The 16,223-nt window shown below is 36.3% G+C and overlaps 1 protein-coding gene across 3 annotated transcripts in view; it reads right to left on the minus strand.

The window, feature by feature from the left end:
- Positions 1 to 15,073, minus strand: part of LOC149557108 (nuclear transcription factor Y subunit A-10-like) — a 32,665-nt gene extending 17,592 nt beyond the window's left edge. The window contains exons 1-5 of one of the 3 annotated variants that reach the window (XM_089831810.1): positions 14,999 to 15,073; positions 10,736 to 10,829; positions 10,159 to 10,603; positions 2,662 to 2,780; positions 2,432 to 2,503 (exon numbers count right to left, since the gene is read on the minus strand). In XM_089831810.1, the coding sequence (XP_089687936.1) occupies positions 2,432 to 2,503; positions 2,662 to 2,780; positions 10,159 to 10,459 (492 nt within the window). In that variant the 5' untranslated portion in view covers positions 10,460 to 10,603; positions 10,736 to 10,829; positions 14,999 to 15,073. Of the gene's footprint in view, positions 1 to 2,431; positions 2,504 to 2,661; positions 2,781 to 10,158; positions 10,830 to 14,998 lie in introns of all 3 variants that reach the window. The other 2 variants (XM_089831811.1, XM_089831808.1) reach the window with 2 other exon arrangements.
- Positions 15,074 to 16,223: the final 1,150 nt, after the last annotated feature.

Below are 16,223 nucleotides of genomic sequence, written 5' to 3' on the forward strand. Positions count from 1 at the left end.
ATGGCTGCATATTACAGCATTTTAGGGTTAGGAATAAAATATATTTTCCAAAAAAATTAACTCAGGTTTGGACCCACTGTTTTAACTCCGAGTCATGATTTCTCACGAGTTTGCCTGAGTACTTGGTCCATCGAGTTCGTGCTGAGTGCGCACAAGGTGCATGCCCAGACTTATAAAAGTATGTTTATTGTTTACATTTCAATATTTTGTTATTGTTTACATGTCCATTATAAAAAAGTGAGATTGGCTGGCAAATATTTCAGATTCAAAGAGGTGACCTCAGTCACTTGCAGACTTACCCTTCACTGCAACTTCATCAAATTAATTTGTGTCCCTCCCAAAAGGCTTGCGGCTTGCCACAAACATGCAGTGCTGGCTGTGAGTGAGAAACTTGATGTCCAAGAGAACAGGTCTTTACAGGGTTTTCATCCTGAGAAGTTTACCGTGAATAAACTGCAGATAGAAGATCATTTTGATTGCATTTTAACAGTGAATCCCAGAATCCTATTTGACTCCTTGCACACTTTCCAACAAAAACAGCAGTCACCCACTTGCCTTTCAACTCTAGCTGCTAAACTTAAGGAATGTTAATGTTAATTGTTTCACTTTATCTAAGTTGCCTCCGTGAGAATATTTGCCTAACAAAGGTTAGCATTGTAAATTGTTTTGGCCCCATATTACGAACTATAGTACACAATTAAATTCATCTCAGTTGAATATCTCCACGTCCCCTTTATTATTGAATGCCTTAGACTATGAAGGAGTAAGAAATGAAAATGATTGCATTTTTTATTTACTTATTTATTTATGGCCTAGGTTACAGGGGACATTACAGCCTTTGCATGATCTCCAAAGCTTCAGTTTAACAGTTCGGTACTGTTATACTATGGGCTTCCAAATCAGCAACTATTTGACAATTTGATACTCCAGTAATCTGAATTATGGAGACAATCCAAAAACCACCACTGTCAAACATTTATATTTTTTAATATTTATCAACTACAATACTTTGGTGAAGATACGCAACATTGAAAATATGTTTCAGTCAATGGGCCCTTGCTCTGCTGGTGAAATTGAATGGTTTTTTATGAGCCCACAAGGATCATATCTTGCAGAGTGCAAGGCTCCCACATCATAAGGGATGAGGCCAGAATCATGCCCTGGGCGATTTTAGCAGAATGGAAACCCCAGTCCTTGGGTCTTGGCCAAAAAGATTCAGTGATTCAGCCTATGGCTTCTGCTCCCATTTCGGTTAGCTACACATTAATCAGTTTATATAAAACCCTCTATCAAAAAAATGTTTCAAGGAATGAAATCATTTCATGCCTCCACACATTCAGCTTTCTTTTAGAGTAGGTAATCTGGGAGAAGTGTAACTGTACCATCCTTGGGTCTTGGCTAAAGAGATTCAGCCACTTAGCCTATGGATTGTGCTCCCATTTCAGGTAGCTACACGTTAATTGGTTTGTATAAAACCCTCCATCAAAAAAGTGTTTAAAGAATGAAATCATTTCATGCTTCCACACTTTCAGCTTTCTTTTAGAGTAGGTAATCTAACAGTAAGTGTAACTGCACCAGTTACAGTATTTGGCAGATTGTTTATAATGAATAAAAAAGTAATCTTCCTTCAATAATCAGGTTTCACTGGCATTGCAGTAGGCTCTTTTAAACACTTGCATAATAAAATAAAGCATTGCTATCCAGATAAATAGTACTATTACAAATTGCAGATCTGAAATCTTTAATGGCATAAAAAGACACATTGCTCTTTCACTACCTTGTATAAAACCCTCCATCAAAAAAACGTTTCAAGAATGAAATCATTTCATGCCTCCACACTTTCAGCTTTCTTTTAAAGTAGGTAATCTAATAGAAGTGTAGTTATACCAGTTCACAGTATTTGGTAGAATGTTTCTAATGAATAAAAATGTAATCTTCCTTTAATAATCAGGCTTTGTTGGCATTGCAGTAGGCTCTTTTAAACACTCGAATAATAACATAAAACATTGCTATTCACATAAATAGTATTATTACAAATTGCAGATCTGAAATCTTTAATGGCATAAAAAGACACATTGCTCTTTCACTACCTTGCCAGTTTCCTCCATTTTGTGGGCATGATTCTATCTCACAAAGTGTGCATTTGATTCATTATGGATATAAATTAATTGGCAGGGGAATGGTTATATATGCATACATATAAATAACCACAGTATATACAATTTCAATTAACTACACCAGTCCCTGCTGGCAACAAGAGACATCAAACACTAAAACAACTAAAATATCATAATCTATAAATAGAGAAGCCATAATAATGAATCTAAAGATTTTAACAATATGCTCCAGTGAACAACCAAAGTTGATAGTTCAATAAATTAAATAACATAATCACACTCCAGATGATCATTTAAGGAACAAGAATAGCTACCATAGCTTGAGCTCCATAAGCAGCCATAAAACTCCCAAAATATGGATCTGCATATGGGTACGCAGCTCGAGCCTGAAAAAAGGGAATGAATTATTATCAACTTATTTGAACTATAAGACTTACTCTCTGGGATATACATGGTAATACTACCAAGCAATATTGGAAAGAATCTTTTATTAGAAAATCCTACATGTAATTAGTGGTAGTCAAATAAAGTACACAAGACATACAATAGGAGAACCGAACTCCAATTGTGCATGTGGTGCAAGGTAGTCAATTGGAGTTGAAGTAATAATGGGATTAGTTGACTGGCATTGACGTGACTTCTCCCCATTTGCTCCATCACAACCTAAAAATTAAGTGTGTACAATCAGGAATGAGAAATATGAAACATATATTACAAACTGAAGTAAAACCTAGGCACTACCAATACAATGTAGGCAATTACCTTAAAGAAGTTGTTCGTGAAACAATAAAATTTCAATCTTAATAGATGCAAGATAAAAGCCTTCACAACAACAACTAATTTCAAGACTAGCAAACTATAGCAGACCTGTGTGTATAAAACAAAAAATAGTGCCTTTCTTTCTTTTCTATGTTGACCAAAGATCCTCACATAATAAACTGAACACTCCTTAGTTCTTTTAGACAATAAAACTCACTTATACATTGAAAATAAATGGAATACCTAAATAGTCAAGGTTCAACTAAACAAACATAACATTCAAGAAAATAACAAGATCAACTTTATTAACATTACTGATTACAGCATTCAACTACTCTAAGGAAAAAGAATATAAACAAACATGCACCAAGGTGATATTACCTAATGCATGGAAAAGAAAAAGGTAAACTATTCTGCTGCAGTGGAATAATTAAGCAATTCTACCATTTCTCCCTGTGAAAAATATTTTTATAATTTCCATGTTAATTTGAAATACCTTCTTCCAAGGAGAAAACAGAAACACATAATGAGAACGAGGTGTCTTTTTTCATATTAGAGAAGCTAGAAGCAAGAGAAAGTGTAAAGACAGAGAATGCCTCAATCCCTATTTCATCCAAACTAAAAAGTAGCACAAATATTGACAGCATTTACAAAATTATACTGTTAAGACAATCCTTGAATGCTATGTTACCAAATTCTCGTGCAGAATGCTGATGGCAAGAAGCAAAATAGAAAATAGTTTCTATAAACTAGAAGTAAATACATCAATGCAGTAAGTTTCTGTAAGGCTCATCTTGGGAATGAGCAAGTGGTTGACCTAAGTCTGTCAAGACTCGGGAATATAGAACTGAAACCAAGTGATTTCTGAGTAAATGTGTTAAATCATTAGAAAATCCTTGTTCCAGCTTCTGGTTGACCTCAAATGGCCAAGATAGGTTGTGAGAGATAACAATGCTGAATCCTGAAATTTGTCTAAACCTGGAATTTTTCAGAAACCCCCAAAATCTAGAATCTGAATTTTAACTTCTATGAAGCTGAAACCTATTGCGAACATCTTGACAGTATTTATACAAATATAACTTAAAATAAAACTTATACATAATGTTGTATTTGTATAAATCCTCTTCCAAGCTCTAGTAAAAACTAAGGGAGAGGTAGAAGTAGAGGGTCTAGTCCTGGAAGTCTGTAATGGGCATGACTGTGTGTCCTCACTCAGTATGTCTAACTCAATCTGTGGCTTGTCCTCCATCCTAGATGTAGCCCTGCCTCTGGCTTCTCCTAGCACCAGCAATGACTACTACTTCAACTCAATGTTATCCAATGTGAAACCAATTCGCTGCCCTCCTCCACAGTCTGCCTCTCCAAATCATTGATATCATCTTCAAAAACCACCACAAATCCCAAATCCAGCTCGAATCTCCCTCATATCCATAGAAATCAATTTGCAAGTGTTTGGAGTGCAAGGGTTTGGAAGACTAGTGTCGCCCTCTTAGCAAAATACAAGTGAAGAAATCAGGAATGAAATTAAATTAGGGCAATTTTTGCCTCCAAGTGCTGTTATAAATCTACGACTGAGTTTTTTGTCAGTTTTTGGGCAAAAACTTGGCAAATACTCAACCAGTTTTCACCAGAAATTCGGAAGGTTTTTGTTGCCAGTAGAAATCTTAAAAGCTCACCAGGCCAGAAAAATCTGCCAGTTTTTGCAACTCAGGTACTATATATCTAAATTTAGGCCAGTACAACCACAAATCCTACCCATTACAAGAAGCAATGAATTAAACACAACAACATGAACTACTATCAACCACACAGATGTAAAAGAAGACTTATTGATTCTTATATTTTATCCCGCTGTGATTGTTTCAAAGAAGCTATATCGGTACTTGTCCAATTGTTATCAGTTAGGAGCAACGAAATGCAGCAATTATGTCAAAATATACTAACAGGATATTAGATAAAATGCCAATTTATTTCCATGCCAATATTTTAGTGTCCATAGAACCTCACATGATAAATTGTACAATCAATCGGATATCAACTGCAAGAAATTTTTAAAACTTGTCATAGTTAAAGCATAAATGCTTGCCTTGTTACCTACTGACTAGTTTGAATATCTGCCTTGTTGCATACTGACCGGTTTGAACATGTGCCTTGCTGCATATAGTTTCCAGTTTCCTTCCCTTCTTACCACTTCCATGACATCAAAAACAAAACCTAACATTTCGCCCAACCAGACTCGTTTACAGAAGGTTAACAGGAAGAAAGTAGCTTTCAAGAAATACTATCCATTCAAATGCCAAATTCAGTTGTGCCCACATTATTAAGATGATGATATACTATAAAATGTTGTAACGTCAAAAGCAAGCCTCACAGATGAATCCATGAAAATTAGTAAGATTTATGTCCTTAAATTTGACTCTTTGATGCCACAGTTTTTTAATTGTGAGTGAAGAATTGCTTCTACAACAACAGGATTTGTCACCTACAAGAATCTTAAAGAGGTCTTTTGTAAATATATCGGATGCTTAGTGTCAGATAGCAAATCCATCCAGGGAAATTTAAGCATTCACCACATTAACAGTTATTTAAAAAGAAAAAGAAAAATAGGCTATAACATAGTTATTAAATTTCAAAAATAATGACATGGGCATTTTCAAGCAGTTAGTTTAAGATCATTAGTAATATATCTACAACAACTGTATAAAGTTAAAGAGATTTTACAATTACTCTACATTCAAATCACTCAGATTCCAAGTTCAAATTTTTAAAAGGCAATATTAAATGTTCAATTGTTCAATCTTCAATGTCATTAGACCATATATAAATTGATGAAAATATGTTTTTCTAACTTTTTATTAAAAGAAATTGCATGTTTCACCTTCGCCTTAAAAAAAGACTATAATTCTTATTTTTATTTGGTATCGTGTATATATAAAACATAAAATCTAATACTTGTACAGTTGTACACATGCCATCCTCAAAAATCAAGGAATTTTTTTGCTCCCCAAGAAACACATATTCATATTCCAAATGCTCCGGTAAAAGTAGGGTAAAAATGATTCAAAATAGACAATTAGAATTAAAGTGGTCTTACATGAGCCAGTATATGCATAGTGTAATCTTTAATTTTTGGTTTTGTGGATCTTGAAACCAAGGTTCAAATTCCACTAGGGCATTATTGCATGCATTAGTGTTAGGGATGAGTTTATCTGTTTGTGACCTCATCAGTTCAAAACTCCAAGTCAAAATTAATAGAACCTCTCACAAATAAGAAGGATCTTATGAGATGTTAATAAATATTAATTATAATACATCTACACCGCAAGATTTTCAAAATCTATTAATTGTATGAAATTGAATTTTTAGGAAAAACTTTGCCAAAGAGTTTATGATAATATATCTGCATTACCTTCAGAGTTTCAAAACCTACTGATTGTATAAAATTGAATTTATAGGAAAACAGCTAGACTTTGCCAAAGAGGTTCAGTTACACAGATTTTTGAGAGTTTACTCAGATGATGTCCTTTTGGCCCAGCAATTAGAATAAATCAAACCTTAATTTTGGTGATTAATTCTGCCTAATGGGAGATAAGATTCAGACCTTATTTTAACTTTTACATGCTGTTTTATTCTAAGTTGAAGTGATTTATTACTTTCTTTGAGGTACTGATTCAGACTATTCTTAGCAAGTTAGAACTGCTGCTCCATTCTGGTTGGCCAGACACATATCTACAGTTTTCTTCTTAAACCAGAGTGGACAGCAGACAGATAAAGACATCTAAAGCAGAATCTTGTTTTCCTTGTGTTTTGTTCACCCAAATAAGAGTCTATTATGGACCATAAGACCTCACTAGTTTGCACCCAAATTGAAAACAAAACAAAAAATAAGAACAACAAAATAATCATATAGCAAGGTTACATTTTGGGTGCAGATGCTGGATGCATATACGAGAATCCTGTATGCAGGAAAGCATGAAAAAAAAGGGGTGAATTTCTTTTTGGGAGATTCAGGTGCAACGCACAAGTGAGTATATGTATGTGTGTGTGTGTGTGTGTGTGTGTGTGTGTACATACATGCATATATGATTTTATTACTTGGAATTGTGGGCTGCCAATATAGTTTGAGAAAGTACATATCTGGATCCTTGTGAAAACCACATTAGCACCTCAAATTTATCCTGCTTAGTTGGCTGATCATGACATGGTATCAAAGAGTATGAATGCCTTTCATAAGATATCAAAGAACAAACTCAGCAATACATTGATAAGTGATGTAACCTATGTAACTGTCTTCCTATTGACAATCTCTGATGTTTTGTTATCAGCTTACAGCTATCCTGGTTAACATGGAGGAAAAAGAATTGGTACAACCTTAAATGAGTTCCCCCCATTCAAGGAACAGTTTATTCAGGACTTTTGTACTTGAAAAAAAATTCCTACATGGATTTAATCCAAAACAAGACCAAACAAGGAATCATTTCAGCTCTAAGGGAAGTAGGAAATAAAAACATAACCCTCATTTGGAAGATGAGAAAATATGATTAACACATGAGGGCACAGTTTGATTACAAAGGCAAGTTGGAAGTATCCAATTCTTTGGATCGGATGGAAAACAAATTGATTGAGGTGAAATATTTCAAGTTCCCAAAAGATGAGCCATATATTGAAAAGAAAAAAGCCACACAGGGAATGCAAAATCTTCAGCTAGAGCATAGCTGTCTCCATGTTGCTACACCTATCCACTAACACCACTCTTAATATAGGTTAGGTGTGCATAGTGTAGCATCAAGTGACATGACCTTCAGTAGGAAGGCTTTCAAAAGACTTTAAAATTAAAATATATTGATATACAGTAGAATTTCATGTTGAAGCCACATTTCCTATTTATGAGATAAGGACTGTCACCTTCAGCCGATGTTATTGAGCGACATGGTGTCTTATATATGTCTAGTTTGAAAAAGGGTGATCTTTCAGTTTCTTGCATGACAGTTTTACTATATGTTACTTAACTTTATGGTCAGCATGCGCTATTAGAAAAAATAGTCCACTGAAACTGTTCAAGTTCTGACCAAAGGAATGGGAATAGTGGCCTACAAGCTACTTGTTGATCTGTTCAAGCAAGTATGACAGGATGCCACGATAAAGCACTGTCCTTCTATCATTAAGTTTCCAATCATATTGTGGAATCATTCACTGATTCCATAAATACAACTAATGGAGTTACACTAAAGAGAACTGAAGCATTCTCACTTCTGACCTTACATGTGTTTGCCCCTTTCAAGAAACAGTTTATTCAGGGCTATTGTACTAAAGAAAAACTTCCCACTTTGATTTCATCCACAACGATGACCAAACTAAAAAAGTATTTCAGCTCTAAGGGAAGAAGGGAATAAAAACATGACCCTAAGTGGGAAGATGAGAAAACCAGGTTAAGACATGAGGACACAGTATGATTAGAAGGGCAAGCTCCCACTAGATGAGCCACTTATTGAAAAGAAAAAGGCCACACAGCAACAGAAAAAGTTTGCAGGGAGTGCATAAACTTCAGCTAGAGCATATGAGATATGCATCTAGAATTGAGACAGCTTTCTCCATGGCGCAACACCTATCCACTAACACCATTCTTGATATAGGTGGATGTGTGCATAGTGGAGCAAGAGATATGACCTTTAGTAGGAAGGTTTTCAGTAGAGTTCAAAATTATAAAACCATTGATATACATTAGAACTTAGCGTTGAAGCCACATTTTCTATTTATGGGATAAGGACTGTCACCTCAGCCGATGTTATTGAGTGAGATGGTGACTTATATGTTTCTAGTTTGACAAAGAACCATCTTTTGGTTTCTTGTGTGACAGTTGTACAATATATCACTGAACTTTATGGTCAGCATGCGGTACTAGAAAAAAAAACACTGGAACTGTTCAAGTTCTGGTCAAAGGGATCCGAATGGTGGCCTATACAAGCTGCTTGTTGATCCAGTCAAGCAAGCATTACAGGATGCCACGATGGAGGAGTACTCTTCTATCTTTAAGTTTCCAGGCATATTGTGCAATCATTCACTGATTCCGTACATGTAACTAATGGAAGTACTAAAGACAACAAAAGCATTTTCAAGTCCAGTCTTAAATGTTTTGCCCCATTCAAGGAGCAGTTTATTCAGAGCTTTTGTACTTATGAAAAAACTTCCCACTTAGATTTCATCCAAAGGGATGACCAAACTAGAAATCATTTCAGCAATAAGGGAACAAGGGAATAAAAGCATAACCCTCATTGGGAAGATGAGAAAACAAGGTTAAGACAGAAGAACACAGTTTGATTAGAAGGGCAAGTTGGAAGAATCTGATTCTTTGGATAAAGGAAAATAATCGATTCAGGTGAAGTTTTCCAAATTCCCACAAGATGAGACAAGTATTCAAAAGAAAAATTCAAAAAATCCACAGCAACAGAAAAAGTTTGCAAGGAGTGAAAAAACTTAAGCTGGAGCATATGAGTTAGCATCTAAGATTTGAGAGAGCCTTCTCCATGGTGCCACACCTATCCACTAACACCAATCCTGATGTAGTTTGATCTATGCACAATGGAGCATCAAGGCATGTGATCTTTAGTATGAAGGCTTTCGATAGACTTTAAAATTTTAAAAATATTGCTGTACAATATGATGCCACATTTCCCATTTATGGGATAAGGACTATCACCTTCAGCTGATGTCATTGAGCTAGATTGTGTCTTATATGTTTCTAGTTTGACAAAGAGTCATCTTACAGTTTCTTGCATGACAGTTCTACAATATGTCACTGAACTTTATAGTCAGCATGCGGTAATAGAAAAACAACCCTGAAACTGTTGGAGTTCAGGCCAAAGGAATCAGAATGGTGGCCTATGCAAGCTACTTGTTGATCCAATCAAGCAAGTATACTTGTCAATCCAATCAAGCAAGTATGACAGGTGCCATGATGGAGCTTCCTTCTATCTTTAAGCTTCCAAGCATATTGTAGAATCATTCACTGTCTGCATGCATGAAACTAATAGAAGAACTAAACCGGGGCACTTTCATTTCCAACCTTAATAAGACTTTATTAAGGTTTTAAAGTAAATGAAACAGTAGAATGAGATGGAAAATTTGGTACATCAAACATCTTGTAACTTTCGAGAGGATATGGAGGCATAATAATCTTATCTTTATTGTCCAACAAATCTATGGAGAGTTTGCATAAACCCAATGATATCCCAATTGACTTTGGTAATAGCAACAATGACAACAAGAAAAACTAATCATATACCAGACTGGATTGACATGGATTGGAGTCTTGCTGTCCCCATCAGCACACCTTCCCTTTCAGATTGAGAATGGCTTGCAACACTAGTCTGATGTTCTGACTGCTCTGACTGAATTGCCACTTGTTTTCCAGCACCAGGAACTCTGCTTGGATGATCTCCAAAGAATGACTTTGCAGGATTATAGAATGCAGTCTGTGGCACTTGAGATCCAAAACTATTCCACCAAGGCATGCTAAGAGCAGGAGACAGGATATTTGGTTGCCCTTCTGAATTCCTCTCCTCCTTACAGTCTTCACCTTGCATGATTATATTTTTCAAAATACAGTCAAAAGAATTCCCTTGTTATCACTTCTTCCCTCTGAAAGTTTCCCTTACTTTCATTCAAAACCTTTGCTCAACAAACCCTGTTAGACTGTCTCCCAAACACCTGTTTCCCATCATATGTGCCTTAAAAACATAAAAGTTCTGCTTTCAGAACTACATCAAGGACCCTGTACAGCAGCTTCCAAATGGCAGAAATAATTTCAACCCATAATAAACAAAGGGATTCTCCTAAAAGTTTTGAAACATCTTTAATACCTGGTGTAATGTGCAGCTAAGCCTTGGCACATTCAACTCTTCGGAAACAATTGCCACAGTACCCCAAACTTCACAAAACCTTATTCATGCAATCCTGTTCAAAAATAAAATGATATATGAGCCTCAAAAAAATCTTAATCTGCAGCATTTTTTTTAATTTCAGGCTTCAATAAGAAACTAAAGTGGTTACAATCAACAGTGCAAAATAGAATAGTCTGCAGACTTCAAATCTCTCAATATAAAAGGAACACCCATCAACCGAAAAAAGAAATTATTAACAAGTAGAAGTACATTACTCAAACTCAATGTGTAGAAAGTGTAACTAAAAAGAAAGGTTGCTGCCAACATAACGTATTTTATCCTAACACTTCAACCTTGAATGATTCAAAGCTCTTAAAAATAGATGAATTGAGAAAGAGCTCAGTAATATAAAGCTAACTCAAGACATTTACTCATGAGGTGTTGGACAAATTAGAATAACAGATGAGGCATTCCTCTGTTGCTATATGATGCGTACATTTTGGCTTTTGCATGCATATTTTATATATTGGGAGAATAACTTTATGTTTCATGTTGAATAGGATGTTTATTCCAAACAACAAACCTTAAAAGCTATTGACCTTTCAAACACCAGAGATAACTTTCTGCAACATTGGAAGTGATGAAAATCTTGAAACAAATATACAGGTTAGAAACAGCTATGGTAATTTAAAGTAGTTAATAAGAGTAACTGATGACATTTTAAAAGACGGTCCAAAATGCATTCCACACTTTAAACAAACAGGACTGTTAGAAAACCAGTTGTTTGATCAAGTCTTACAGCCTCAAGATGGCATCTAAATGTATCTTTCATGTCAGTGCTAACAAAATCCTAGAATACTAATATCGTCACATCAAGATACATATTCAATCAGAGTAACATTTGTAACTAATTAAATATAGCATATTTTCAGTTGATTAGTTAAAGACTCATGTGGGGTAGCTCTAGAACTGTTCAGCATTAGGACCATAGAAACACAGTCCACAAACCATTTACATCATCTACTAACCCCAAATTAAATTTGTAACTAGCCTCGGGACTCAAGTAAACTTGAGCTAAACACATCCGACAACTGTCCATTGTCCACACATCATCTAATTCTCCCCTCCTCTGAGTTCATTTCTTTCAAGTACAAATCTCCATCACCTTCAAAGTACAAATAGTCAAATACACATCTACAAATATGGGAATATTTTCAAAAACTATTTTGCCCTCTTTCAAACATGGCAGGATTAAAGAAATTTACCCAAAGCACCTAAAATGTGCTCACACAGCAAATCAATGGTTTAAAAAACAGAAAAGAAGTATTGCCCACATGATCCCTAGCTCAAACCAGACCACAATCAGTATCAATTGACTTGCAGCATGAATATTACAGAGACCCTCTGAAACTATATAAAATTTCATTACTCCTTGATACCTAGTTTCAACGGCTGGGTGTGGATCTACTACATTTGCCAGCCAAGGCAATGGACACTAAATAATGCACATCTAAAATATTGCATCCATAAAGGCCATCATCAGGACAACTGCAGGAACGGTGCTGTAAGTCCCTTGTAAGCAAAGTATTTCAAAAATAATTAAAGAAGAAAAACATATAATATAAAACAGACTTTCCCCTAACATTGGTGTTAACAGGTGTTCATAGGGCTGTAAAAAATCCAGCTGTTTGATCTAGTCTTGCAACGAATCCAGCAATTCACACAATCTAATCCAGAAATTCAGAACTGTATAAGTTCTGGATTTGGAAACCTAATATCATAATGTCTTACAACCTCAAGATGGCATGTAAATATATCTGCCTTGTCAGTGCTAAGAAACTAAAAGTCCACCAATGCTTGCACGGTCACATTAAACTTTCTTTTCAATGAGAGGGTAACATCAGTAACTGATTAAATCTATGTTACGTGGGGATGCCCCCACTCTTTTTAGCCCTATAAAACACGTCTAATGACCTTCTAGGAAACTTTCCAGAGGTTCCTGCCCCTGAAATGCTGTGGAACATTTGAAAAACCATCACGAGTCAATATTTTTCTTAAGACAGCAACATAAAAACAAATCCAACTGGTATTTGATATTAACTAATGGTTCTAAGCTGGCACTAAGTTCAATTAATGTTTAATGCATGCATTGAAGAGTTGGAGTTGCAGACTTATTTTGTGTCTCGGAGAAGACATTTTCTGATTTCACCATAAATGCTGACATTAAAAGCTATATTAAACATTAAAATAATGTTCAACACACACACACACAGATATATATATACTGTCCCCTGCTCTCTAGGAAACATCCCAGAAAGGCATCCCTACCGTCCCCATCCCCATCTTCAATACACTGTGGAACAATGGATTAAATATTACATTATGTCAGTTACTTAATTATATGGAGTAGCTCTAGAACTGTTAACTTGATGAACTCTAGGACCATAGACACATTCAATCCTTAAATTTTTAACACTATCTACCAACACCAAATAAAATCTGCCACACGCCTCAGGATTCCAATAAACTCAATCTAAACACATCTGAGGATTGTTCACAGATGATTTACTTCTCCCCTCCTCTGCGTGTTCAAGTACAAATCTCCATTACCTTCAAAGTACATATACATGTCTAACAGTCTGGAAATACCTTCAAGCTGTATTCTTGATTTCTTTGAAACGTTGCAGGATTAAAAAAACTTATCATATAAAATCTGAAAGTGCTCATGAAGCAAATCAATAGTTTAATGAACAACAAAAAGGAATTGCCCACATGATTGCTAACTCTAACCAGACCACAATGTGGATCAATTAAATTACAGCATGATTATTACACAAAAATTGGTGGACCTATATGCATATGCAGTGTTCTTTCTCGTTGGCACCTTGCAACAGCTGGGAGTGAGTCTACTAAATTTACAAGCAGCAGCACTGTGCAATATATAATACACAACTACAATATTGCATCCATAGATGCCATCAAAAGGATAACTGCAGTAACGATGTTCAAGGCCTCTTAATCAAAGGTTTTCAAAAATAATTAAAGAAGGAAAAATACATAATAAAACAGTAACACACTTTCCCTAACACTGGCATCAACTTCACAAAGAAGTAAGAAGAGACTTATATCCTAAAAGCATTGAGCCAAAGCAGTTTTTACTAGAAATAACAAAACAACGTTATCAATAACCAATATGTTGTCGTTATCATTAATTACTGTCTATGATGAATTTTGTCGGGTGGGAAACAGAAGTATACTTATTGCAGTATGTAAATGCGAAGAATATAGTTTGTAAGACCAGTATTTTAATGAGATGTGCCAAGGTTGACGTATGATTAATATGGGTATGAATGAGCTCCGCCTAGGTAGTGGCGTAGGTAGTGGCGTACAGTCAGGCATGACATGAATTTAGTATTGTTTTTTACCATGTAACTCGCGCTGGCCCAACATTAAACTGCGGCCAAACCTACCGTAACGTAACCGAAGATCTAACAGTGCCAAAATTTCGAATTTCTGAAGCATAAACCCGGGACCAAGCTTATAAATGCACCAGAACGCTATTTCTCGTGCAAATTATTAACCTTTAAGAAAGTGGAAATCCAAAATAGGAACTGTCACCGGCCAACACATTTGAAGAACAGACATCTCTAAAATCATTTTGCAGCTATTTTAATACATGACGATTCCACTGTTACAACAGATCCAAAAACTCTTCGAAGCTCGTGCTCTCAAAAGGAATTCAATAAACTCATTCCATCAAAATACTAAGGCCCCAAACTGATAAGCAACATTGACAGAACAACAACAAAGAAAACCTCACAACGCAGTCCCTACAGCCGAACACAGACCCTCCATCTGACTCAGCATATACGAAAACTTCAAAACAAAAAGGTACGTAACATTCTAACCCCTCCTGAAAACACAAGAATCCCCCCATTTCCTTTCATCAAGCACCATCACCCAAGTTCCAACGACCTTAATCATATCCCCCGTCGAGGCGCCCAAATTAAACAAAACACAAGCAGCAAATCTCGAAATACGAAAGCACCCAGAGGATTCAAACAGCACAGCCATTATGAAACAACAATACAAGCACACCCTAAGCATCCCACGCCTCTTTCCACACCCAATCACATGAAGAGAAGCAGACACCAGCAGATGACACGAATCGAGCAAAAGGGTCTCAAACGAAACAGCGTATAAACAATGCATACACAACCAAACCGAACAGAACCAACCTACCTTCGCAAAAGCATCGGCATCGAGCCATGGGTGTCAGGCAGCGAAAGCTCGGCCATTGTCGAGTGGGAGATGTGTGTCTGGGTGAGTGTTTAATTCGCCTTTTGTGTCGCCTGTGCAGTCGTTCTTCCCCCTCTTCTCGGGCTGTGCCCACTGCCACTCACTGTCCTGTACTTTGCACTTCTGCTCCCACCCGATTGGTGCTTCACTATTTCATTTACCTCAATCCGGAATTCACCCGCCTCTCCAAACTATTTTAATGCACGGATCCACGTTGCGGGTTTGCTAAATTAAGCCTACTTTGTTGTAAAGAAAAATGAACTCCGTCAGATCGTGATCCCGTTCTAATTACGGCTCTCTCGTTTTTTTAACCGGGGCAGTTAAACGTTGCTATTTTCAGGGGGGCCCGTATTTGTTTCGACCTCTGCATTTGGCGCCTCGCGGCATCTTTGTCCGTTTGCCCTCTTTGCGGTGATCTGGCACTCAGATGACGTGGCACTCGCCGGGTCCCACGCGGCCTATTTGACTTGCTCTTCAATTTTTAAGTCTTTCAAGGACATTCCCGTCTAGGTGGTAAAAGTCGAGGAATTTTGTTTCCTAGGACAGGGGGGCGCACCCCACACAAGAAGAAAAGCTAAAGGCTATGTCGTATTGTATTATAGGCCCTACCTAAGGTTTTTTTTTTATATTTTCTCAAGGAATCATTCACATCAAGATAATCTTCCGTGAGATTCTTTGGGTTATTTTATCAGAGGACAGGTACACCACGGTTCTGATGACTCTCTATATTTTATTTTATTTCAATTGTTTATTGATTAAAGAGGATAATGATGATGTACAATGGGGGGAGCTCCAACTTTTGGTACTAATCATTCCATGCATCTAGGGATGGGTTTAGGCTAGCTACTCCAATCTAGCTGTTAAATGGTATAAATAATTATGATTAATGCTTTCATGCTAAGGGAGGATGGAGAATTCACCTTTTTCAAGACAAGATAATTAGGTTAAATTGTAACAAGAAAGAAGAGGAGGAAGATTATAATTTTAACCTTAGTTTTTTTTGGTATGTGGAATTAGTGAATCAGGGCTTTTACTATAAAGATGATGATGAGTGCTCTCTAAGGTGTTAGGGAGTGAGGAAAGTAATTCTATCAATCTCATGTATAACTTACTTTTATGTGTGCTTGGAGTAAATTGTTGTTTAAGGGTATTGTGCGAAAAAGTTACT

The sequence above is a fragment of the Cupressus sempervirens genome, chromosome 5 (genome assembly GCF_028749045.1).
Source record: "Cupressus sempervirens isolate cs-2001-9-10 chromosome 5, ASM2874904v1, whole genome shotgun sequence".
Lineage (NCBI taxonomy): Eukaryota > Viridiplantae > Streptophyta > Pinopsida > Cupressales > Cupressaceae > Cupressus > Cupressus sempervirens.